This window comes from Emydura macquarii, unplaced genomic scaffold (assembly GCF_026122565.2).
Source record: "Emydura macquarii macquarii isolate MOO-44397 ecotype Brisbane River unplaced genomic scaffold, CSIRO-AGI_Emac_v2 contig_2184, whole genome shotgun sequence".
Classification (NCBI taxonomy): Eukaryota; Metazoa; Chordata; order Testudines; family Chelidae; genus Emydura; species Emydura macquarii.
This window is the reverse complement of record NW_027132321.1, coordinates 1,961,628-1,986,275: the sequence shown is the minus strand read 5'-3', so window position 1 is coordinate 1,986,275 and position 24,648 is coordinate 1,961,628. Positions and strand designations below refer to the sequence as shown.

At 41.1% G+C, this 24,648-nt stretch overlaps 1 protein-coding gene across 4 annotated transcripts in view; it reads left to right on the top strand.

The window, feature by feature from the left end:
* The first annotated feature begins 5,368 nt into the window (after nt 1-5,368).
* CTTNBP2NL (CTTNBP2 N-terminal like) overlaps nt 5,369-24,648 on the top strand; it is a 33,706-nt gene continuing 14,426 nt past the window's right edge. Inside the window, exons 1-2 of one of the 4 annotated variants that reach the window (XM_067558802.1) lie at nt 5,369-5,447; nt 14,552-14,659. In XM_067558802.1, coding sequence (XP_067414903.1) covers nt 5,394-5,447; nt 14,552-14,659 — 162 coding nt within the window. In that variant the 5' untranslated portion in view covers nt 5,369-5,393. Of the gene's footprint in view, nt 5,448-6,129; nt 6,197-6,401; nt 6,488-6,603; nt 6,821-14,551; nt 14,660-24,648 lie in introns of those variants that run through there. The other 3 variants (XM_067558803.1, XM_067558805.1, XM_067558801.1) reach the window with 3 other exon arrangements.

Below are 24,648 nucleotides of genomic sequence, written 5' to 3'. Positions count from 1 at the left end.
CATGTTACCTCCTGCAGATACAATGCACATGAAAATCCTCTCCTCCATAAATGCCCTTCAGCTAGTCTGAGTTTCAACAGCCATTGTTCCTGTGCACGTTTTTGTGAAGCAAAGTTTTAAGGACAATGAGAATGGCAACACACAGCCTCCGCTCCCTCCAGAGAGTGCTAATAACATGACCAGAAAAGACAGGGCGGGAACTTGGCTTCTGTTTTATTTGAAGCTGACTAGTGCCCTTGAACTCTGTAACAAGGGTGGATGGATGGATGCTAGCCATGCAGCAAGTACTCTTCACACTGCCACCCATCACCATCATAACAAACCATTTTATGGAGGTTATAACCTGGTCCGGGAAAAATGATCTAATATGAAAGATGACAGTGTGGCAGGACATTGCTCAATAAACCACATCGTATCAAACCCAGGTTATAGTCCAAAGGTTCACTTTCCTTCTGATGTGGAGTTGGCTAGAACAGGTGATATAGCAATCAGGATCACACAGCTACACCAATTAAATAAGTATAAACCTGTAGGATTAAAAAGCATGGACATGTACAGGACACTCCCTGCTTATCTCATGCCCTCTAGTGGCTTGTAACTTATTGGAAAAATCTGTTTATCCTCCCTCCTTTTAAAGTTTTAGTTTTCTTTTTGCTAGTGACTTTCTGGTGAAAGCTGTTGGATTGACAGCCCAGGAAAATCAATGTCTCTGTTTACCCACCTGTCTTTCAGAGACATCTGGGCATAACAGTGGAAGCTTCCCCACACTGCATTGTTAGCAGGGATGTTTCTGTATGCATGGATGGTAGCGTGAATAGGGTGCAATACAAGCTTTCTGACACGGGATGGAGCTGCATTCACACAAACAGGGCCACGGCCTCAGAAGTCACTCATCGTTTTGTAAATTGATGAAATACAAACAGCAAGTCATTACCAAACTTAGAAGCTGGCCCATCAATTAACCAAAATTAGCTTCACAATGAGTTTTGAAACAGGCACCCACTTCTAGCCACGTTCCCTTCTAGGGATGTTGGCTTCATTTTCTAAAAGCCTTGGAAAAGCGTCTCTCTTTAAGGCCACTAATTCCTTAACGCCACCTGGAGATGCTCACCTTGGGGACCTCCGCATTGGCTTTGAGTTAACCTCAGTAATTCACACTCAGCGTGCTGGGCTAACATTAACCATTTAAAGAGAGACCTGCTCTATTCTCCAGCCATCCTTCTTGCTGGTGCTAGGTTTTTCAGCTGAGATGTAGCGTCACTAACAGATGACCTCTCCTTTGTCAGGCTCTGTCCTGCACTTACAGGAAGTGGTGGTCCGACAGTCAGTCCTTTCTAGCTCTAACTTCCTGAATTTATGCTGCTCCAACACCGAGTTTCTTCCTCTTTCCCCTTTTTGTCTCTCTGCAGGGAATGGCAGACTACCCTCCCCCCACTACCACATTCTGCTTGCACCTCATTGATTTCTCCTCTGCAAATCCTCCCTCATAACCCACCTGTTCTCCCGTGCCTGTTCCTTCTTCTAACCATCTTGTGATAGGAAGTTGGCACTCACTCCGCGTTCCCAATGGACTCAGTCTTTATTTCCAACTCTAGCACCCTTCCACCTACTCTATCACGGGCACAGCCGATGTGGAAGGTCGTGTGGTTTAGTGATTCAAGACAGAACTGTGAGGCAGGAAACTTGAGGCCAGATTCTCAGCTACTGTAAATGTAGCAGTGATCTTAGTGCATCAGCTGCCTAACCATTACAATAATCTAAGAACTGGATGAAATGTTTTTCAACAAATCATTTATTTGCCAAAAAATGCAGTTGCAGGTCAACTGAAACTATCTGTGAATGCAGGTCACTGAACCAAAAAAATCAATTATTCACTCAGCTCTAAATAGTAGGAATACTACTTCCTAGGAGAGGTCAGGAGGCTTAGTCAATATGTGGTTCTGAAGAGCTCTGAGATCACTGGCTGGAAGGCACTATAGAAGTGTGAAGTGTTACTGATACCTTTTACGGGACAGTAGATCCTGAGCAGTATTCTGCAACACTTGTGCATTAACAACTCTGTTCAGAAATAAACACATTGTACTTCATGAGTTATAAGAGAGGAGTCTAGAATGGCTGAGGATATATGTTACTGCTAACCCTGTCATTGTACAATTGAGCACTTCTCTGTCACTTTTATCACTGAAGACTGATGGTTTTATTGTCATTCTGAGCTGTCGTTTTCACTACCCTTCCCTGTACTTTGTATCTTCTATTTTAAGATGCTGCTACTGTTTCTTAGGAAATGCCACAACAGAATTTACGTTCATAGGCACCCACACTCCCCATGTTCTAATGTAGTCAGTGGTAACAGTAAGGATGGCCATTAAGATTTATTCTTTGGCTTCCAGTGTCTAGTGAATTACCAGTTCTTCAACACATCTTACTGGGGAGATCAGAGACCATGTGGCACTCTCTACAGAAATGTTTGGTTCTAATTCAGATTACTGTGTGGGAATATACAGTACTCCATTCCTCAGATAAAAAACAGTTAAACAATCAACTAATAAATCAAGGAGATCACCACTCTCGCTAGGGAGACAACAGGGTGGATGTGTTAAAATGGCAATCCTGCTGTACTCCGGGGTTGTTCTTCATGTGATCAGGGGCATGAAAATTCAAACATGCTTTGTCTCCTATTATCCACCTGCAAAAGGGGGACAGCAATACCTTCTTCATTCAGAGGTGGTGTGTGGCTTAATTAGTGTTTGTAAAGGATATTGAGATCTCCAAATGGAAGGCATTCAGAATCATGAGAATTTAAAAACTAACCTATCAAGATACAACAGTATATCCAATAACACCCCTTTCCAAATAAAATCTCAGTGCACCGATATAATTAAATACTATATAAGTATGATTTGATGTGACCAAAGAAAATGAGACAAACTTAATCCTGGGCTTTTATGTCAGCTTCTTTGTAAAACTACAGAGTCGTCCTTTTCAGATACCCCATCACAGGATGACATGATTAGTGATAACTGGATCTTTGCTGGGAGTCTGAGCAAAAGCGCCAATGACTAAATGGGCAGCAGAAACTGACCTCCCATCTCACCTCTACAGGTGGGCCTTCTGCATCAAGCTTGAGATTAATTGTGTGAAGGAAGTTCATGCTGAGAAAAAGAATGGTCTGTGATTAAAGTGCTGGACTTGGGACCCAGGAAATTCCCAGCTTGTCAACCTTGGCCAAGAAAATTCATTTCTCTATGCCTCAGCTCCGCATCTGTAAAATGGAGATAATGTTCCTTTCTCCCACAGGCTGTAAGGCAGGGCAGGGACTCTGTTTTATTCTATCAATGTACAGCACCTAGCATAATAGTGCCCTGATCGCATCTGGAGTTTAAGCACTACTGTAATATAAATAAGAATACAGGTGTTTAAGAAAGTTGTTTACCTAATGGGTTAATCACAAGAAGGATCAGTCACTGATTTACTTCATTTGTTCACTGCAAAGGAATTGCTGCTTAGTAGGATTTAGAAATTGCTTTGTTTTAACCAAAAGCTTTGTCTCTCTTGTTCTAATTTTGAGCTCTGGGATAGGGATGATCTTTGTGTCTTGTACAGTGCCCAAAGGGTAAATAATATTAATAAACACAACTAGAAAACCAGCCCCAGCTACAAAGCAGCTCATGGAGTGTGTGATTTCATCAGAACAAGTTTCTTATCAAATGCTAAAACCATTCTGGAGTACTTCTAAAAGAACAACAACAACAAACTCCATGTGAGCTCTTTCTCCTGGGAATCAATTAATTTGATAGAAAAAAAGAAACTCCAATGAGTGGTTTGCTCCAGGATCCGAGGTGATAGATCTTACTAAATTCTCATCTCATTTAGCTTTCAATTTGTCAGGTGGTCTTTGTATTAGAACTAGGATTTATCAAAAATACAGATTTTTATTCTGCAGCCAACACCCGCTTTGCATTGCTTTCTTCTTAGTGAGGTAGTATTTGCATATCAAATGTTTAAAAAAAAAACAGGAAAGATGCTGCTTAGAATGAAGGCAATTTTTGTGTTGTCACTGTCATTAATTTTCTTCATTTCAGAAATAGTTACATTATCTGTTTAAGCAGCAAAGGAACATTTTATCTTTCCGGTAATAACAATACATTGCATTAATAAATAACATTTAATTAAAAGATTTGTGAAATGCTTTAAAGATTAAAAGGCTTGGGACTTGAATTATTTCTTTTAATTTTTCCTGGTGTCTTATTTAGGATCTCAAAGCACTTTTCAAATATTAATTAAGCCTTACACCACACTCTGCAGTAGGTATTATTACTCTATTAAAAGCACTATATGAGCATGAAGTAGCATCATTATTATTATTTTACTGATGAGAAAACTGAGGCATAGAAATTTTGACTTGCCCAGCATCACAAAGTGAACCCATGGAAGAGGTATGATTTGAACCAAGGTGTTCGAAGATCAGTCCATGGTGGGCTACACAGTAACAATTCAGTCATCTTATATTTGTATTATGGTCGTACCAAGACGACACCATGATTAATAGACAAGCTGTAGCAGCATTATATATAAGCCTCCCTGGTTTGATATATATCTCAAAGCAAGGAGCCTACTCCAAAGAAATCAGAAGATGACTAGGGCTGGCTTGCTCAAGTATGGCCTCAAGAAAGTGTGGGAAAAAAATTTGACCTTTCAAAATGTACGCAGGTATGACAGGTGAAAAGCATAATTTTTTCCATAATGATTGAGGGATGTGAGAATTGTGGTAAATTAATGACTGCTGCTAAGAAGAAAACTGAAGCTTTTGAAATGTGGTGCTGGCACCGACTCATCTCCTGGATGGAAAAAAAAAAAGAAATGCCTACATTAGAATTATTTGAGGGAAGCAGACCCAGCTGTCAGAAGCTAACAGCTGCAAACTTATATACTTTGGTCATAATAGGTGTAGAGCTGGAAATAAAGGGGAGAAAGTTCTTATAGAAGGAATGATAGAGGATCATCCTAGCAGGACACCCACAAGGAGATGGAGGGATGGTATAGAACAGCTCAGTGGGGGACAACGGTGGAGCCCGCGTTAGTGATGGACCATAACAGCTTCCGAAAATGGTATTGTTACCAATATACAGCTATGACTAAATGGATTCACTCAGTACAGCTGAGACCCACCAGTGACCGAGCCCCGATTTTGCCATGGGGCACCCTGCACGAAGCCAGGCTGCGACTGGTTCTAAAAAGCTTACATGCCAAAGGGGGGCTCCGAATGCAAACTGGGGTGACGGGTTAGGGCCATGGCACAAGCGGCAAAACCTTGGGGAGGCTGACTCTAGTTTTGTGTCCACACAGGCCCGTTGCCGGGACAGACAGACAGACAGCCCCATCCTGTGGGAGCCATGGGCCGGCGGGAAGGCCCCAGGAGTCAAGTGCATTACTGGTCCCTGGCGAAGGTACGTGCCCCCCCCCCGACACAGGCCGGCTCTCCCGGCCTTCATTGGCCTGGCAGCCGCGGGGGGAGGGGGGGGCGCTGCTGGCATTACACACGGTGCGGGGAGAGCAGTACCGGGATGGGGGGGGCTCTGCCCTAGCCTGAGCCGGGGGCAGGGCCAAGCGCCCCTCCCCCCACTGCCGCCTGGGCCGGGGGCCGTGAGGAGCTGCCCGCCCCGTTCCCTGCCCCGGCCGGTGGCGGGGGGGTGGGGGAGGGGCGGATGATCCCAGGGCTCCCCCCGTTCCCTGCGGCAGGGGGAGGGGCGCTGCCAGCTCGTCGCCGTTCCCGCCGCACCCCGGCCCTGGGGCGAGGCGGGGCGGCTCCGGGGCCAGCGTCCGGCCCCACCCCCGCGGCAAGCAGGCACGCTACCTTCACACCCGTCCCCGACTCCGCCCCCCGGAAGTGACGTGTCAATCACAGCCGCGCTCCCGGCCCTCCCCGGCCGCGAACAAAAGGGATTTTCAGCCCCGCGCCCCGCCCTGATTGGCTGGCGGCGCCCCCGGCGGCCGGCTGGCCGCTCCGCCCCGCCCTTTCTCTCGCTGATTGGCTGGCGGGCGGGGTCGGTGGGGACGGCGATTGGCCAGCGCCTTTGTCCGTCGGAGAGCTGGGGGCCGGGCCGAAGGGGAGGCGGGGGAGGCGCCTGGATGGGGAGCGCGGCCGGGCGCGGGCGGTAGCGGCGGCGGCGGCGGAGCCGGACGGGGCCCGAGTCAGGTCAGTGCCGTTGGCGGGCGCCGCTTCTCCTTGTCCCCTCCCACCCCGCGGGCCCTCACTCCCCGCCCGCCCGGGGGGCCCTGCGGGGGCGGGCTGCCTCCCTTCCCGCCCCGCCCCGCCCCGCCCCCAGCGGGACCTGGGCACGCTCGGCCGGCGGGGGGTAACGTCGCCTCGCGGCTGGGCTGGCGGTGGGTGCGGAGCAGCTCCCAGCTCATCGCGGCGGCGGCGGCTTGTTGCGCCGCCCGCGGAATCACGCCCTGCTCTGGGCCGGGCCGGCCGCGCCCGGTGGCGGTACGTGCGCGTTGGCGGGGCCGGGGCCGTGGCCGGTGAGCGGCGTGAGGCGAGTCCCTGGGTGCTCGGTGTAGTGGGGGGCAGACGCGCCGTTCTCGCCGGGCCGCGGGCAGCGAGTGTGCTAGTCCTGGCTCTCCTCGGTAACCGGGACCAGGCGCCTCCTGACGTGGACTGCATTAGGGGCGATGCCTTCGGTTTTACCGCCAGACTCTTTTCTCCCCGCTCGCTTCGGAAGGGTGACACTGGCAGCAGGCTGCCTCGATGCGAAGAGACTCCAGAAGTTCGCGCAGACAGACGGACAGACAGCCCTGTGGAAATCATTTACTGCCAGATGTGTGTAATGCAAGCGTACACTTGTGGTGGTGTTGTTGTACTTCGTTGTGTCGCTCTTTCGGCTGCTCATGACTGGTCCTGCAAAAACAATCCTAGCTGGTGTTATGGTTTCTGGAGCTTGTTCACTCAGCTTTCCTATTTTTGAAATGGGAACACAGATTGGAGGAAAGGACTGTCCACACGTATCTGAAGGGTGTAAACACCAAGGAGGCGGGGAGGAGGGGGAGGACAGTATTTATTCAAGAGGGATGCAATTAAAAAAGGGATTTTTCAGATGGAAGTGGGTGCTTCCTCCCTCCTCCCCCCCAAGTTCATGACAATGAGATGGACATGGAGTGGAGCTCCAGAGGAAGAGGTGATGCTGTTGGTTTGGCCCATCTTAAACTAGACTAGACAGAACACTAGAAAATTATCTCTGATCAAAGCTGCATATAGTCTTTGAAATGCTGGGTGTTAGAACACAGAGCATGCAATGATGTTGTAGCCGTATTGGTCTCGGATATTAGAGAAGGTGGGTGAGGTTGAGTAAAAGATATATTACCTCACCCACCTTGTTTCTAGTAGTCCAGAGTAAATGTTCTTGACATTGTTAGCAGGAATGGAGCAGAAGTTAAAGTGAAAATCAAAAATGATTGCGTAGTGGTATTCTATGGAGAAAAATGGGAAGGAAACTAGTAAGAGAGCAAACGAAGGCAGCGGCTTCTTATCTTGGAAGACTAAAGATGCTGAACTGCACTATATTGCAGGAAAGAAACAGAATATTTAACATAGAAGTGTAAGCCAGACAGCTGTTGGCAGAGCAAAGATAGGGACAAACTGGTACCATTTTCTGGACCCAGATAGGCACTTATCTTTCTGAATAGAGATGCTAAAATGGCCATCACAAATCCCTCGCTCCGCAATAAAGCCATTAACAGGTGGCTTATCAGGACTTTAAAACTGTGAAATTGACTGTTCTTTCTCCATGTAAAACAAAACAAAAACACCATCTATCTTAAAGCTGTTATTGTCCAAGCTTCTTCTGAAGAATCTGTCTTTATTATATAGAAATTTAATGGTCTCTGGTAAGAAAATTTAAGGTTTTTGCCATTGTTCTTATCTACAATTTGCACTCTGAAGCAAAAGTTAAAAAGTTGATAACTTGCATGTGTTTAAAAAAAACTTCATATTTTTGTGGGTTCTCATGGCAAGTCTGTGTGTTTCTGAAACATGAATTTTGGGAGATAAACAGGCACCAGGCCACCTATTCTTATGAATCATATTTGGAGAGTGTGGATTTTGACAATCTGGTGAGCTTTCTTAAAGTGTAGATCAGACATTTTTGATAGTTCCTTTTTAGGTGCCTCCTAGTCACCCAATCTGGTCTGTGTGCACGATATTCATGAAACAGTGTTTGACTTCTCTGAGAACAGACTCTGATTCAGAGGCCCTAGATGTCATGAATTTTATGTCCATGGTCTGTAACTGCTGGATTGCTGGCTGAGTTTCTAGCTGACACCCTGGCTGGCTGTTTCACAGACCAGCATTGGAATTAGCTCTGAAGATCCCATCTTTTCTAAGTGGAGTAAAGCAGCATGGAGAGTGGCTGTCAAGGAATTGCTGACAGAATAAACTAAGGAACAGAAGTGTATCTAATTAGGGCTCAGGAATTTATCAGACACATACTAGCCTTAGAATAAGCCTAATAGTGAGAGGTTGGCACAAAAGGCAAGGTTGGGGAGGTACCAGCATGGACCAAGCTGTGGGGTAATACCTCCATAAGAAACCAAGAACTTCTATTAATGAGGAAGAGGAAGATACTGCTTTAGGATCCTAGCTGCTGCAAGGAAGTGAGGAAAAAAATCTCTTCCACTCTACTCTTTACTGATCTGTATTTATGCATGGTTTTCTTTTGTGAGGAATACAGGGCCTACTTCTCCTGCCTTGTCTAGCAGGTCTTATGTTGAATTTCACATCTGGTTCAATTTTCCCAAGCAGTAGCCTGAAATTTACATGAATCTTGAGCTTCTCTGCTGCTATTCAGAACCCTTTGGGCTTCAGTGAAAATGACCCTGGTCTTATTAACTACCTGCTGTTACTCAGCAAGGCTTCTAGCAGCAACAGAGTCACTGGAGCTATCTGTGCACAGGCTAAGGGAGACAGAACTGCATTTGCCAACCTTTGAAATGTAAACCACATGTATCTTTGAAAACGTAAGAACCCAATGCTATAAGGTGCTGAATGCATCTGAATTCAGTTGGTGTTGAAGATACTTAGAACTTAACAGTGTCAGGCTGTGTGTGTGTGTTTGTGTAGTGGCAAGCGGACACATAGATTTTTCAATCTCTTTGTCTAAACATTCATTTTTAGAAGAAAGCTCTGTAACCTGAGATGATTGAATTGTCTCATCAGTCCATTCCTAAACACAAACATGCTTCTGCTGTGCATTTTTAAAAAGTTTCGGTATTAACTTGCTACCAGCCAGAAAAAAAAAATACAAAGCAAAGCATCTTAATTTGAAGGTGGCTTATTTGAATGTTTGTATTTGACTTAAAGCTATGTATTATTTGACTTTTGGTTGTTAGTCCTCTTCCAGAATTTTGTCTGCAGACCATTAGCACAGGACAGAGATTAAGGGATTGTGGAAATGGATAGGTGATTTGCTTTTTCTTAAATGAAGTAAAGAGATTTGCCAACCGGAGATGTAGCAGGAGGATTTTATATACAGGGGTTTCAAGTGTGATATTTGTAGTCTGTAGTTCTAGAAAAAAGAAGCATATTGTCCAGGGATGAATTTTTAGGGATGAATTTTAGTCATCATTATTTAAACAATATTTTAAGAATCGCTTGGTGTGGGGAACTTGTTAGTTTTGGAGAGGATTACTTTGTTTTGCTTTTGATTTAAATCCCCTACCTTTTCCCCTCAAATGCTACACATTTTAACCTAAATCTCTGTTATGGTTTTGGTTTGCTGCCTAATACATTTGAGGAAAGACAAGAAGTTACAGAGAGTGGTATGCCTGTTTTAAATAGTATAACTGAAAGCACAGATGAAACATTCTATGTATGTACAAGAGCATATTTTTATTTAGCTGATTTCCAAACTATCCTTTTAGGTTCTTATATGGTGTCTATCACTCTGGTATCTGACTGCCTGTAGAGTTGTGAAAATATCAGCCCTTTTTCAGCTATGAGGAGTTAAAATGAAGCTTATTCAAATCTGTAGACACAGAAGCATTGTTGAACAACCAGCATATTTGTAGCCATAGAGTATGAAAGGACAGGAAGTATCCCCAGTCATTAGAGGGAAATGCCCACTTCTGTTCTGTGTAAGATGTTGCAAGGAAAAAGCTCAAGACACATGAGTCAAATCCTTTAAGTCTATCTGACTGATCTCCATTTCGAATTCTACTGTGCCTGCTTTTTAAGAGTGGTGTGATTAGGTTCTTTTCTGATCAGAACACTGGCCTCTTGGAAGTCGTGGAGTATTTCATCAAGCTCCATTGGAGTCAGTGGGCCAGATTCTTCTGTTATGCTGCGGAACTCTGTTAACTAACTTCAGATTTACACACATGACTACAAACAAAATGTAGCCTAGCGCCTTCATAATAATCTCTGCTGGTATTATGCATGATTAAATATACTGAAATACTCTTATTATTTGGTAGTCTAACCCATCCTTTCCTCCAACAGTGCATGCCCAGAATAATTTGGTCTAATTTACAACCAGTTTGAAATACATCTGTAAGATTGTTTAAATATTTATATTTAAAATTTGTTTTAATATTTATTTTATGTGAATTTCATGTTAAATTCTGGAAAGTAGGTTACTTTAATGGGAACACTGACAGGCTTAGAAAAAATGTGCCATAAGAAATGTTGCTTTCAAGTATAAAAATTATGTTTCTGCTGAAAAAAGATAGCACAGCTAAAAGGAAATTTCCCTTTAGATAAGCAATAAGCAAATCTGTTTGTCTAAGCTCTGAACTTTTGATTAGTGTCTTAAAAATGCAGCAGACCTCAGACTCAATAAAAATGTTTATTCTATCGGACTAAATACTGTAGTTTTTGAGGTTTGAGCTCTGCATATTCACATAGGTTAACATACTGCACTTGAGGTGAACTGTAATGTCCTAATTGTTGTTCCTAAATATTGATTTTTAAAATTCTTGTAAAAAGGAGTTCCTTATTTAGGAATATAGAGGTAATGTGTCAGTTCTCACCAGTTCATACATGTAAACCTACTTGGCAAAATGGGAGTGTGTTTGTGTTAAGGGGGGAAATTGTGCAGGGATAGAGAGGGAACAGTCCTCTGAACAGTATGGGGGGGGGGGGGAATTAGGGAACTTAACAATATACAGTAAAACATATGCCTAGAGTGACCCCTGGGTAGGATTCAGCCAGACAAAGGAATTTATTGGTGTAATAGCCTCTCCCGCTTATTTTTTGATCCAGAGACATGTGGTGTTCTTGTGAAATTGGGCACTAAAATAATTTGGGTTGACTTTTAGTTATTTCTCCTTCCCTCTACTAGCATTCCTAGAGCAGATAGGGCTAGAAGGGTTCCATTGCTAAATGTGGATGGGTTCAGCAATCTGGGGTCTGCCAGGAATATTAAGTGATGCATTTACACAGTGTCTAAAAACCATAGTAGTACAAGTGCTGTTTTTTCAAAATACTGTTTTAATTATGTCTGTCTTGTGAAATTTTCATTAAGACATACGGCAGTGTTGGGTGAACTGTGCTCAGAGTACAATTATCGCTTACTTGTATGTGACTTGTTGCTGTTAGCTGTAGTTGTATGTGTCCAGCATCTCAAAGTAGCTTGAGCTTCATGATGTTGAAAATAACAGTGTAAGCCACTATACATACTGACTAGTTTATGTAGCTTGTACTTTCGGTTTCTGTAAATAGTCTTACAGGAGTGTTATGAAGTGCTTATTTAGAATAATGTCTTTGGGGACAGGGATTGTGTTCTTTAGCATTTTGTAAGTGTATAGTGTTATAGAAATAGGATATGTTTAGATCAAAGCATTACTGAATCTGATTATCTGTACACTTAGTACTTTTTTCCTGCAAAGATGACCCAGTATAGAAAGGATTTTTGTCTGTGAGCAGTATTGGAAATGGCCTTCAGGGGAAGTATTCACATGAAATGAAAAGTGTTCTTTAGTTTCTTTATTCATTTTCTTGTTTGTATTTGCTTGATCTTCAAGAGCAAAGCCTGCTTTAAATCCAGTCATCTTCCCTTTGCAAGTGTAGGGTTAAATGTGGACTTCAACATTTTAATCACTTACCAACTTTGAAAATATTGGAATATTTTGAGTTTGTGTTTTAACATCAGTGAAGTATCTGTAAGCAAATAAGCCTGGGCAGTTCACCAACTTGCATGAACAAAGAGGGAAGGTGGAATTTTGTTGTTGAGACTTTTCCAGGCACTTATTTGGCAGTTTCAAGACTTCTCCTTTAGCTGTGATTTTTTTTTTTTAGCAACAGGTCATGCTCCTTTTTATTTTTTATTGCACATAAAACATGAGTTTCAGTGAGTCAAACAAAAGTGGGTTTGTTAATCCAGAGCTGTAAAGTTCATACTGATTTGTTTACTCATAACTAAATTAAGAGCTGGTCTCTAACTCAGTGTAAAAATGGCACTCTATACCTTGTTGGAATTGCCTAGAAGTATTCACAGCTTTAAAGTAGGGTAGCAAGTTGTCAGGAGGGAATTCCCTTCCTGTAGAAGGGAATTTAAACTTTCTACTGCATCATGCTAGTGCTACTTGGAGAGCCACTAACTTCCTCCTCTGTCTTGTAGGCACCAACTTATGACTGGCTGGTCTTGTTGGAAATCATGAAACCAGACATTTATGGGTTTACCAAACTGTTTATTACACAGTCACACTTCTTTCCCTTAGACAGTAAATTCATTTATCTGCAGTACTGAACATAAGCTATGCTGGCAGTGCTTTAATGGCTAGTTACATTGCATTTTAACACAACCACTGTACCATAAACAGCCATAGCTGTGCTTTCATTTAAGAAGAATCTCCAGACATGCCAGCGTAAGTCCACCCAGAAAAGCCATATAAAAAGCTGTACTGGTCTGCTGAAACTTTGCTGCTTTAGTGCTTCATACTGAACTTTGAGTGAAAGAGGAATATTATTTCATAGATGGGGAATGCCTTCTGATTAATGCTGACAGGAGGAATAGAACATTACTTTAAATTCCTCTTGAAGTGCATAGAGAACACTTAAGCTTGTTGTTCTTCTGGGTGAGCAAGACAGTTTTTCTTTCCCAAAAGTTGGAAAACTGCATCTGCTTAAACAATCTTCCATTGTTGTTTGCAATGTTGTTGTAGCTGTGTTGGTTCCAGGATACTAGAGAGACATGGTGGGCGAGGAAATCTCTTTTATTGGACCAACTTCTCTTGGTGAAAGGGACAAGCTTTCGAGCTACCAAGGGCTCTTCTTCTGGTCAGAAGAGCTAGGTATAGCTTGAAAGTTTGTCTATTTCACCAACAGAAGTTCCTCCCATAAAAGAGATTACCTCATCCATCTTGTGCCTGCTTAAACAAGACTGAACATGGCTTTATTTGCTTAGCTCTACACAAGACAATTATGCAAATTACCTGCAAAGTAGCAGTGACGTTAGAGTGGTAGATTTCACTGAATTCCATTTTACTACATATATTTGTCTAAAGAAAAGTTAAAAAATTAATCATACAGTGGGTTAATCCATCATTTACTAGCACAGTTGAGCACCATATCACAAACTGGACTCTGTTCATGCATCCCATGATGTCTTTGACTTTTAGTGAGTGTTAAAAATAGCAAAAAATTGGGATGAATTTGACTGATTTTGCTACGGTTGTTGCCTTGCAATGAGGATATGTGAAAGAATGTTTTGTAATTTTAGGACTTTTCACAGCCTATGCATGTTAGATGCAGAGTATTTTAGGCTTCCACCATAGAGACATGGACTTCTTAAAACATATGAAGCAACTGCTGTTGCTCTTAATTAAAATCCAGTATCCATAAGTATTGGATCTGTGTTCTAATGTGCACAACTTAAAACCATATTTCACAAACTTATGTGGTCTGAAGATATTCTGTAGAGAGAAGAGTAACCAGACTTCTGTATGTTTCTGTGGCATTAACCATGTTTGTAGAGTGATTAGAGTCTTTAGGAATGGCTGAAAAGGTATAATGTAGCTTTGAAATGCTAACTTAATTATTTACCTTGGTAGATGGACCAATTTGCACTGTAAAGGTATTGTTCTTAAGCAGCCATTATTAACCTATAAGTTGTGTACCTGAATTATGGGTCCAGGATTAAGTCCTCAGTGGGACATTTATAGCTGTATGGTTCAGATGCATAATGCACAATAGCATGTTTTTTAAAAATTCACATTTTCTCCCGCCTGTTAATTTTGGCTGCTGCTCAGTGAATATTGCACTGCTACATTAGCACTTACTTTCTGCCCAGACCATCTGGGTATGCATATGTTTTTGAACCCCTGGGAAAAGGTGAAAAATCAATCTTCTGCAACTAGTTATGGAGGTCAGAAAGAAAATGCTGGGATGTGTGTGTTTTCTCCTTTGTTTGACAGTACCGCTTGCAATTTGAAAAACTAGGTCTGAAGTTCCCAAGTTCATTGAAGGTTGTGCATTCCTGGGTCTTAGAATATCACACTTGGTTTTGTTCACAGAAACATCTAGTGAACTAATTTTTTTCTGATTACTTTTGTTTTTCAGTTATTCAGGATGAATCTGGAAAAGCTCAGCAAACCAGAACTACTGACACTATTTAGTATTCTTGAAGGAGAACTAGAAGCAAGAGATCTTGTCATAGAAGCTTTAAAGGTATGTTGTAAGTACTATATTTGAGTAAAAAATGCTCCCAGTGTCTGTAGGTCCTGCCAAGAGCCTATATCCCAAAGTGGAGTTCAGCAGCAATGATTTAATACTGTTTAAAAGTTCAGATTGGTTATCAGCAGTGTTAGTCACATTATCAAAAGTTGGTTGCAAAAGCAAGCAGTTCATTGTTTAAGTGCAGAGAGCATTTTAAATGTCAGTACTTCCTTTTTGATATCAAAACTGCTCTTGGTTCTTTATCAGGAAGAATTAAAAAGGTTAGTCTTAAACTTCTTAATTAAATATTTCATGGGGTGTTCCTATTTCTTCAGTAAGAAGACTCTTCAGAGTAGCAGAGAAGATCCACCCTCAAAATCTCTGTCAGGGATGACTGTTCTGTTGCTTCCTAAGACGCAGATGTCAGTTCCATGCTAAGAATAATACAGCACCAATGGGATAGTAAGGCTCCATCTATACTTCGGGCTAGGGTTGTGATTCCTTTACTTGTGTACACACTCGCACTAGTTCTCATTAAGCTAACGGGCATATAAACAGCAGTTTATCCATGGTAGCACTGCTAGTAGAAGCAGAGGCACAGCTGCTGCTAGCATTGCTGCCACAGCTACACTGCTATTTATGCACTAGTTCTCTTTCAGAGCTCTAGTGTAGACATAGCCTAAGTGTTACGAGTAACGTGCACCAGATGCCCTAGCATCAAGTATGTAAGTTTGTTATAATATCTGTTGGAAAAGCATTCTTATGTCTGCTTCCACGGTGTTTTGTGGTACCCTCCTTTCATGTAGTATGTATTTTTCAGCTGCTAGAAAAGAAAGAGAGCACCAGCCTTCGCTGCCTTTGTGGCTGATGCATGGTGCTCTGTTTTGTTGGAGATGGACAGTGTGGTTGAAAAACATGTAGCTGATATTGGGGCCTGAGTGCCTGCTGACTAGCTGAAACTCAACCCTGATAAGATGGAATTAATGCTCCTGGAGAGAGGCAAGCAACCAGCTGAAACTGCAAAACTGCATCTGCCCCTTCAGTGGAGTAATTACCTCATCACTTGTTGTTCTGTCACCAGCTGAAGTCCAGATATCTCTCTAGTGGCATCTGGAGGGCGTATAGCAGTAGTAGTGTTTTCTCCATCTGCATTTGGCTAGAAAATTGCATCCCTTTCTTTCAGATGCAGGACTTTGTCATCCTTATCTATGCCTCTATCTCTTTGCAGTTCATCTGCTGCAATGCACTCCACAGGCGTTGAGGAAGCCATACCTTAGGACTACTCAAACTTCAGCTGGCCCTTATAGGGATCCCATTATGTCTGTTCCGCACTATTCCATGATTTGCACTGGTTTCCAGTTATATCTCTGGGCAGTGGTTGAAAGCTCTGATTTCGATCTGTAAACCCCTATATCATTTATCCTATGTATCTCAGATTGCTTCTCTCTGTGTTTTATCAGGGCAGCTACAATTATCCAAGGCATTCAGATTTAAATGAGAGAGTGCAGAGAACAGGGTGTTCTCAATGAGGTGTTCTTAGCTCTGGCGCTGACTCCTCTGTTTTATCAGACAACCTTTGCCTATTATTCTTTAGGGAATGCTTTAAAATGCATCTATTCACTAAGGTGTATTTTGAGATTGAATATTAAATGGGAGGGTGGGGCTGTGGGAGTAATGAAGCAAAAGTGTTGTGGGGAAAAAATAGAGATTTTGTGAGGGTTGACCATTGGTAACTTGCATACAGTACTATAGAGTTTATAGCTAGGTTCATAATTCCTGTCCTAGGCTATGCTAAAATTCCAATTAGTCACTTTGCATGGTCTGTACTTTGTGTGTATATTATAGATAGCACAAGTGGTTCATCTCTTTTTGGCTCGGTTGCAAAGATTAACCACATCTATCTCAAATCTAAAGATGGGATAGATAGTCATGTGACAGCTGTCTGAACACAGTTTTATTGCCGTATGCTGTTTTCTATTGACTTGTATGTATAAAAATGTATTCTGGATTGCCTTTCCACATGCTGTGTGTTCTATGAAACTGCGAAAATCTATGCAATAATTCTGCAGGTGATGTTGACTCTTGATTTTGTGATATGTACCTACGGTACCTAAGTACCGTTATTCAGTCTGGATAGTGTTGTACTCACATGATAGTTCTCCTGCATCACACATTAGGAGGAGGTTTACAGTGGATGCCAATGGAACAGTCCTGCAGCCCTAGCATGGACTCTGCATTTTCGGTGGCAAATAAAATCAGGTTTCATGTGTAGTACCTGGAAAGCTCTAACTTCAGTTCCTCCTCATTTGATTCATTCTAAAACATCCAAAACTAAGTGACAAAGCCAACTAATGGTAGTTCTGTCTGCTTTTAAAGGTTATCAATATGCTAGAAAGAAAGAGCCTTATGAATGGTTAGTTTTACAGTCAATTCTTCCCTGTGATGTGCATTTTTACTGTCTTCTGGTTCTACTGTTAACAGATGTTTAGGTAGTTATTGCACATGTTTTCATAAAAGATTGCTTTTGTTGCACTAGTCTAGTTTTATTTACTGCAAGCAGCTTTTGGCATCTGTAAAGCTCTTCCCCCAAATAGGGAGAACACCCAGAGAAGCCACAGCTATAATTAAGAAAGCATTTTGATAAGAGAGTGCCAGATGCTATCAAGTATAAGTGTTTTGTTTAGTCTGCACATGTTGTGTTTAGGTAAAGGTTATCTTTCCAGGCTTCAGCACTGGGCAGCATGAATGAAGTGAAAAGAAGCAGTGCATTGTTGCAGTCCCACTCTGTGTTACTTTAGAGGACTGGAAATTGGATTTAAATTTCTATACCAATTAAAACAACAAAAGAAAGCTGCCTATTATACTCCATTCAACAGATCCTTTGATTTGAAGGGAAACCTGGCTTGGTTCAAGTTTTAGGATCTGCTTTGGATGTCAGGCAGTTATCTCATTAGTTCTGCATAATCTGATCTTGCGATCAGTGATAATTATTCTGTGCTGACCTATCAAAAATGTTGAGACTGAATGGTTTTTGTCTTCATTCTTTTTTCTCCTTTTATTCTCCTCCTCAGTTGTGCAGGTGTAAATTTCTGGGATTGTTCAGAGGAGTTTTTTCATGTAGAAAAATATTACTCACTCTTTGTGAGGGCACTGCCACTTCATCAACCCTTCTTATTTCCTTGGATTTAATTTTTCATAAAGATATTGTGACCCAAAGCAGTTACCAAGTGTGGAAAATTCTCCTTAAACTCCAAGTGTTGGGCAAGCACTTTTTCAAGGCATCTGGATACAGATATTTGAAGAGGGGAAAACACCAAGGAAGGACAGCAGTAGTTGTTTAGGGTAGTGCAATAGATTTATCTAAGAAAGGGGAAAATTCAGGCTTCCCTCCCCCCACAATGCAGTGAAAATGGTACATTTCTGCTCAGCTTTGAGCCCTGCACATCTGTGGTGGTGGTTTGGTCAGGAGGATAGTGCTCTGTGGAAAGATCTCTTCAGAAACACACACAGCAAACAATATGTTGAGGTGAAAGGATAAAATAAGTAATGCATAGTGTGAAATCTCATGGCTCCAGTGGCTAAAAAATTGAGTTAACATTAGCTCTTTGCCTTTTGAGATACAGTGAGAAAAGCCTTCATTATTAGATGAAATGTGCTTTATCTCTTCAATAATTTTTGAAGTTAGAGAAACTGGAACATTAGAAAGGAGGAAATGGAACTAGCAGGTTATTGAAGTAAAGACTAAAATGTGACTATGTTCAATATTTAAGGTTACTTCAAGTTAGGTTGTCATTACATGTAATGTTTTAATTTCAGATATCTCAAAACTGGAATGGTACATTGCATGCCTTCTTAGCAGTATTGACTTAACCAACCTTCTTTCTGATGCCCCACTAGCCTGAATCCAAGTGAGAGCATACAATGTTTTTTCAGCACAGAATATTTTTGTATCTTAAGGCCTCTATTGAACTTTCTTTTTGTATCCAGACAGTGTCTTGGCTTTTCAGGACACCTGTTATCCTCTCACAAACTTTGTTTTGCCAGCACATTTAGTTTGTCCTTTAATGTAGATCTGCATTCCTGAAATTATTTGGATAGGGCGTAAGAGAGAGGTTGACCCAAAGTAAGATGGCTTCAATGTATGCACATTCAAATAATGGCATAAGCAACAATAACGAAAATGGAGATTTAACCAGCAGGAAGTATTTGACTAATTTATACAGTGTAAAACCAACCAAACCAAGAATCCTAGTAAAATAATTTGACAATTACATTTGAATAATTAACAAATTAGATGAAATTAGGATCTGCTCATGGCGATCACCTAATGTAAAGTGGCTAAAGTCATCACATTAATGACTTTGCCAGCTCTAGTAAAGGATAAATTGCAGTGTGATTCACGGCCCCCCACCCCTCAAACAGTATAGCAAAAACTGGAGGCAGTGGGCAAAGAGAAATAAAAGCTTGGATGCAAAATTAGCTCTCTGTGTTTGTTTCCAGAGTACTACCCATAGGGAAAGGAAAAATCCCTCTCTTCTCCACCTACCTTGCTAATTAGAGCAGGTGGTAGAGTACTGTAGGTCTCCCAGTGTTTTGTACCTCGATCCCAGAAGTTAGTATAGTCATTGCTGGTGTTATGTTGCCAACATATAGTTTACTTTAGGTACCTTTATGAACATATTACGAATGTTAGAGGACAAAATCACAAAGCTACTCAGTCTAGAAGTTGGACAGAGTTTGAGCAGCAGAAAATTTACAGCGAAAACTAGCCCAAGCCTCTGGAATCTACAGCTCTTTCTTCTTATATTTACTGATTTTAACTATGATAACTATTCTAAAACATTTTGTTAAATAAAATAGGCCACGTTTTTTAGCATACGTAATAGCACTGTGCAAATTGCATACCAATCTGTATGCTCATATTTTGACAAGTAGGAAATATTACAAGAAAAAAACGAGGAACATTCTAAGATCAGTATCCAACAGGTATGGACTGAAGTCCTGGTAAGAGAAGTTTAGTTAACTGAAATGCATATAGTATAAATAAGAATAATAGCATTTTCTTGGAACAAAAGTCAAAACTTTAAGAGCTGAAACAAGCATCCATTGATTGCATCCTTTGACAAATCATCTGACCGGTAGTTTTGAGGCTGTTGTTCTCTCTTGTTCAGTGTGTTTCCCCACCACTACCATAAGATGTCTTTCCAAACTTTCTAAAACAATTTTTTAATGCTAGCTTTGTAGTGGTGCTGCTGAAGTAAGCTGGAAGCAGGCAGGAACCTGTTTTGCTCTTGGTTTTGACTTTATATTACTGGTCGTGTTACAGTTTTAAATATTCAACTCTTCTAAAGATTGCAGCAAAACAAGCTGAAAGGAAGGTGGATCTGGCCTACGAAGTGACAGCGGGATCTTGGACCTTCATTTGCTGTATGAATCTGTCAAAAAAAACACATGTGCGACAAACCATAAGATCAGAAATCAGGGTTGTTTTAATATTTAGGTAAGGTATAACTTAATAAACAGTGGTATTTTTCTACAATATTTACATTATGTAAATAGATGGTAAAAGTCCTGAAGCTTACTCAAATCGTGTGCTGGTTATTCAGCAAGATGAGACCGATTACATTCTGCTGGGATCCCTGCGGGGGATGTACAAGTTCTATATCTGAGTCAGTAAAATTTTGAAATCTCAGGATTTATATGGCATAATAAATATTTATTTATATTGCAGCAAGGAATACAGATCATAGGAGGTTTATGTGCCTTCTGTTAAAATGTCACTGCAGTCCTCCAAGGGATAACAAAATTGATGTATCCAGGCAGACTAATTAAAAATAATAATAAAAAGCTGTCTTTTCATAGTGAAAGAGTACACATACACCTGTACAAATTGCAGCTAATAAAATAGCCTTCCTTCTCTGTCAGACCCATTTTCGTTTCTTTGTACTGGCTCCCTTTTCTCACCATGTTAGATTCAAGCTTCTTGCCCTCATCTTCAAGTTCCCACTTACCTTTGTCCCTCTGTGCTTCCTCCAGAAATGTCTTTGCACTTTCTTCCACCTTGCTTTCTACATGTGAGGAGCCTCACTGAACTATCCCAAGAGGCTACCACCCTCCCTTACTAAGGATCCCCTTCTACTAGAACCAATGCAAGAAATCCGTCAGCACTAAATGGAATGCTGATGAGGATGAATTGATCCTATTTTAAGTATGTTCAAATGAGTTAGAATAGTTGAATTGTGCATGCTAGTTAGGTGAGCTAGCTTCATTACCATCACCTTGTCCTGCTTTCCCCATCTGCTCCTTCCCTCCTATTATTTCTTTCTTTCACTTATTGCATCTCGTCCCAGATTAGACTGTAATTTCTTTGTGATATGGACTCTATTTTCCTCTGAGTATGTGTAGCACCATGGGATCATGATCCTGACTTAATATAAATAATACAACAATTTGAAGATGATTCCAGTTCAGAACATATCAGTCATAAATGGCTGAGCTAACAAATTATTTTGATCCAAAATATTTTATCAGAGGGCTTCAGTAAGACATCCACCACCCCTCCCACTTGTGGAGGCACCTGTCCGCAGTTTCAGAGCTGCCCCCTTTGTCTGAAAACAGCCTCTTTTATTCACCCTACAAACCTCTCATCAAAAGTTCTTCTCCAAGTTAACCAGTTCATCTCACCTTCTTCAGACCTTAATTCCATTTCCTGCGCTCTCTCCTCCCTCTTGTAACTGATTATATTTAAAGCACACGACAAGGAAGTGACTCTTTTGGGGATGAGAAATGTTAGGAGTACTTTACCCAATTTAACGTTAAGGGCCCGATTCTGTGGTCCTTACTTGTATAAGACTGACATGTAGAAAGGACTGCATGATTGGGCCCCAAATTATCCTTCTGAGATCCAACAAATCATGAGAGGAATCCATTTAAAAAACTAAATCCATCATTCTTGACGTATTTATAGAGTGCTTTGTTCCCTTTCGCTTTTTTTGAGAACAGAATTATCCATTCATTAAAACTGAAGTTTGTTTGCTTTTAGATCAGAAAACAGGAAGCAGCTTTCAGGCTTGTTCTTGCTGCAGGGCTGAAGCTCTTTTATAGTAGAGTAGAACCTGACTAATTTGCATTAATGACTGGAAGACCGTGAATTACTGAATTGTGCAAGTGAACAAATAGATGAACAAACACTGAAGTGAAGATAATGCATTCCAAAACAAACTGTTCATTTGTCAGTTAAGTTACATTTCCTAGTTTACTGTTCAGTACCCAACAGTATTTATATCTCATAAAAATGAAACTTCAGTAACATAAGGCCCTGCTACAGCAGCTACTAAATCTTTAAGAGATGGGACAAGACTGCTGATTTTTTTCTTTTTTATGGAGATTATCAAGTGCTTGAATTTAGCAGTCTTCTGCTGTACTCTGTCCCCTTGAATTACAATATCTGATAGAGGTTTTTTTCTTGTTTATAAATTAGGAAAAGTTCACTTTCACCAATGTTTCAATTAAGAAGTTGAACTGCTGACCAGTAAATGATCAAAAGTGCTGCTACCCATCTGTCCAGTAACTGGGCGAATTCTGAGCAACAAATACTATTGGAGAACTGTTTTCTCCCCTCTATCTTATTACTTGAGTATATTTTTTGCGTGACAGTCTCAGCTTCACTTTCTGTTTTCTTTAATATAGGGATGGTCAAAGTGCAGCTTGTGGGCCCAGTTCAGCCCATGGGGGCCCTCGTCTTCAGTATAGGTACTCCATATTAATCAACTGGAAGGCCAGGATCATGTTGGGATTTGTTGCATCTAGGCGACACTTCAATTTTGCACACAAAAAACTGTAGTCTGTTCCATTTGATGTAAATTAGGACCATCCCTTGAACAAAGCCTGGGCTACTTTATCTCACTGGCTTTTTCATTTAATATCGGTAATGCTATTATGTTGGTTCAATGGAGATCTAATTTAATGACTAGCCAAATACAACAGGAGATAGAAGCTTTGTTGTTGTGAGTCTCTTAAAATATCTACCATAACCACTTCCTTTTTGGTCAAAATCATGTTCAACGTTCAAATCTGGAGGATAGGGAGTTGATTATTGATGGTATTTCTTCCTACTAGCTTAATGCAAGAGTCGGTAATCTCCACCCCTGATTACTGAGCTTATCTTGGTTTTCTAACATCTGTCTCTGGGGAAAGAAGTAATAAGGAAGTTCAAGACTGCAGGGGAAGCTATATAAAGAATATGTCGTTCTCTGTAATCTAAAGGAGGAACTTCAGGACAGATTAAACTACTGGGGAATTGTGGGTCCAAATAAATACAGTTAAATTAAATTAAACAGTTTACAAAAGTTATGCCTGTTTTCCCTAATAAGACAATAACTAAAATCTAAATATACACATTCCCCTTTCTCTGTCCAAACAGTAATAAAAAGTAAAGATTATGTTGGAAAATTCCCACTAATTTATGCCTTGTGGTTCAGTAAAGCAACTTGAGGATGGTTGAGTGGCCATGATGCAATGTTCTGTCTGTGTGATCTCCAGTAAAAAAAAAAAAAAAAAAAAAGCATTAAGAAAGAAACTGGGAGGATAGTGTGTGGGAAATATTCAGCCCAGAGTAGCCTGGAAATCCCCAGAGAAAACAGTGGCTTTTTCCTAGCAGAGTGGAGCCATCAGTTTGCTTATCTGTACACTAAACGTATCTCAATTGTTCCAAATATTGCTTCTGCTCCATAAAACCAGAATTATCCTTTTTCAAAATAGACTAGCAGTGATCAGTTACCCTAATTCAAATTTAGCAAAGCCAGCCAGTTACTGTAGCACTCCAATGCATGTGGCTCAATCAACATCTTCATTAACAGAATCTGAAATACTATTTTTGAGTGGCTGTTGGCCTCCCTAGTCATTTTTTCCAGTTAGCTAAATTTTGTTTTTCTCCTTCAGAGCATCCACTACTTCAAACATTTTCTCCTCTTCTGCCTGGGAATCTTGTCTTTCCCCTAAGAATAGCTGCATAGCCTGGACAGCCCCTAAGTCAGTGTTTCTTAACCTGGAGTTTTAGAGGGGTCGCAAGTGCAGAGCTGGTATTGGGAGTGGCAAGAAAGGTAATTGCCTGGAGCCACAGGGGCGCCATGAAACTAAGTTACAATTCTCAGCCCCGTGGGGGTGGGACTCAGGCTTCAGGGGTACAGTAGTTTGGAAAGGTTAAGAACCACTGCCCTAAGTTATTTTTTGAGTTTGCATATTTATATTAAATACATATGCAAACCCCAGTAACAACTTACACACTAAAAGGGGACAGTCATTGTTGAGAAGTGAGTATATTACATTCATTTGTCCAGATTAATGGCTGTCCTTGAACTTAAAAGACCCCAGATGCGCTCAGTGGCATAAGCCACCAGATAACTCTCAGCTTTTTTTGTCATTTAATGCACATAGCCTGCATCATAATTTCATTTTAGTGGGACTAAGTTGAACATTTGTCAGTGCAAGACTTCTGTTCAGCCACACCTCTAGCTGGCCAGTGGTGAACTGTGCCGCAAATTATAAGAAGCAGTTGTTATAATAATCTTTCTATAGACTTTGTATTTGCTAGTGCATGGTGCTGAAGCAATTAACATGTTTTGTAAATTCATAAATGTATAGTTCTTGAGCGTGGGTGGGTGTTGTATCTTTAGGGGAATGGTATATTTAGTTACGGTTTTTATGTAGTCTAGACTTATTTGATTAAATATTCATACCTAGCTGATTTGTACTTGTATGAGAATACTTAGATTTGAGAGAACTATTGAAAGATAGCTTAGTTTCATTGGTTGGTCATTCCAGTTCAGGAAAAACATTAACTGCTGATAAAGTAACAAAGAAGAACTTTTTGTTCTTTCCCAGACAGGAAATAAACCACCCCTACTTGATTTATACAACACAATGATGCTTGGAAGCAGGAAAAAAATGTTGTTTTGTTGATAGTTTCAGTCCTAACAAAAATCATATATAAAGACCGCACC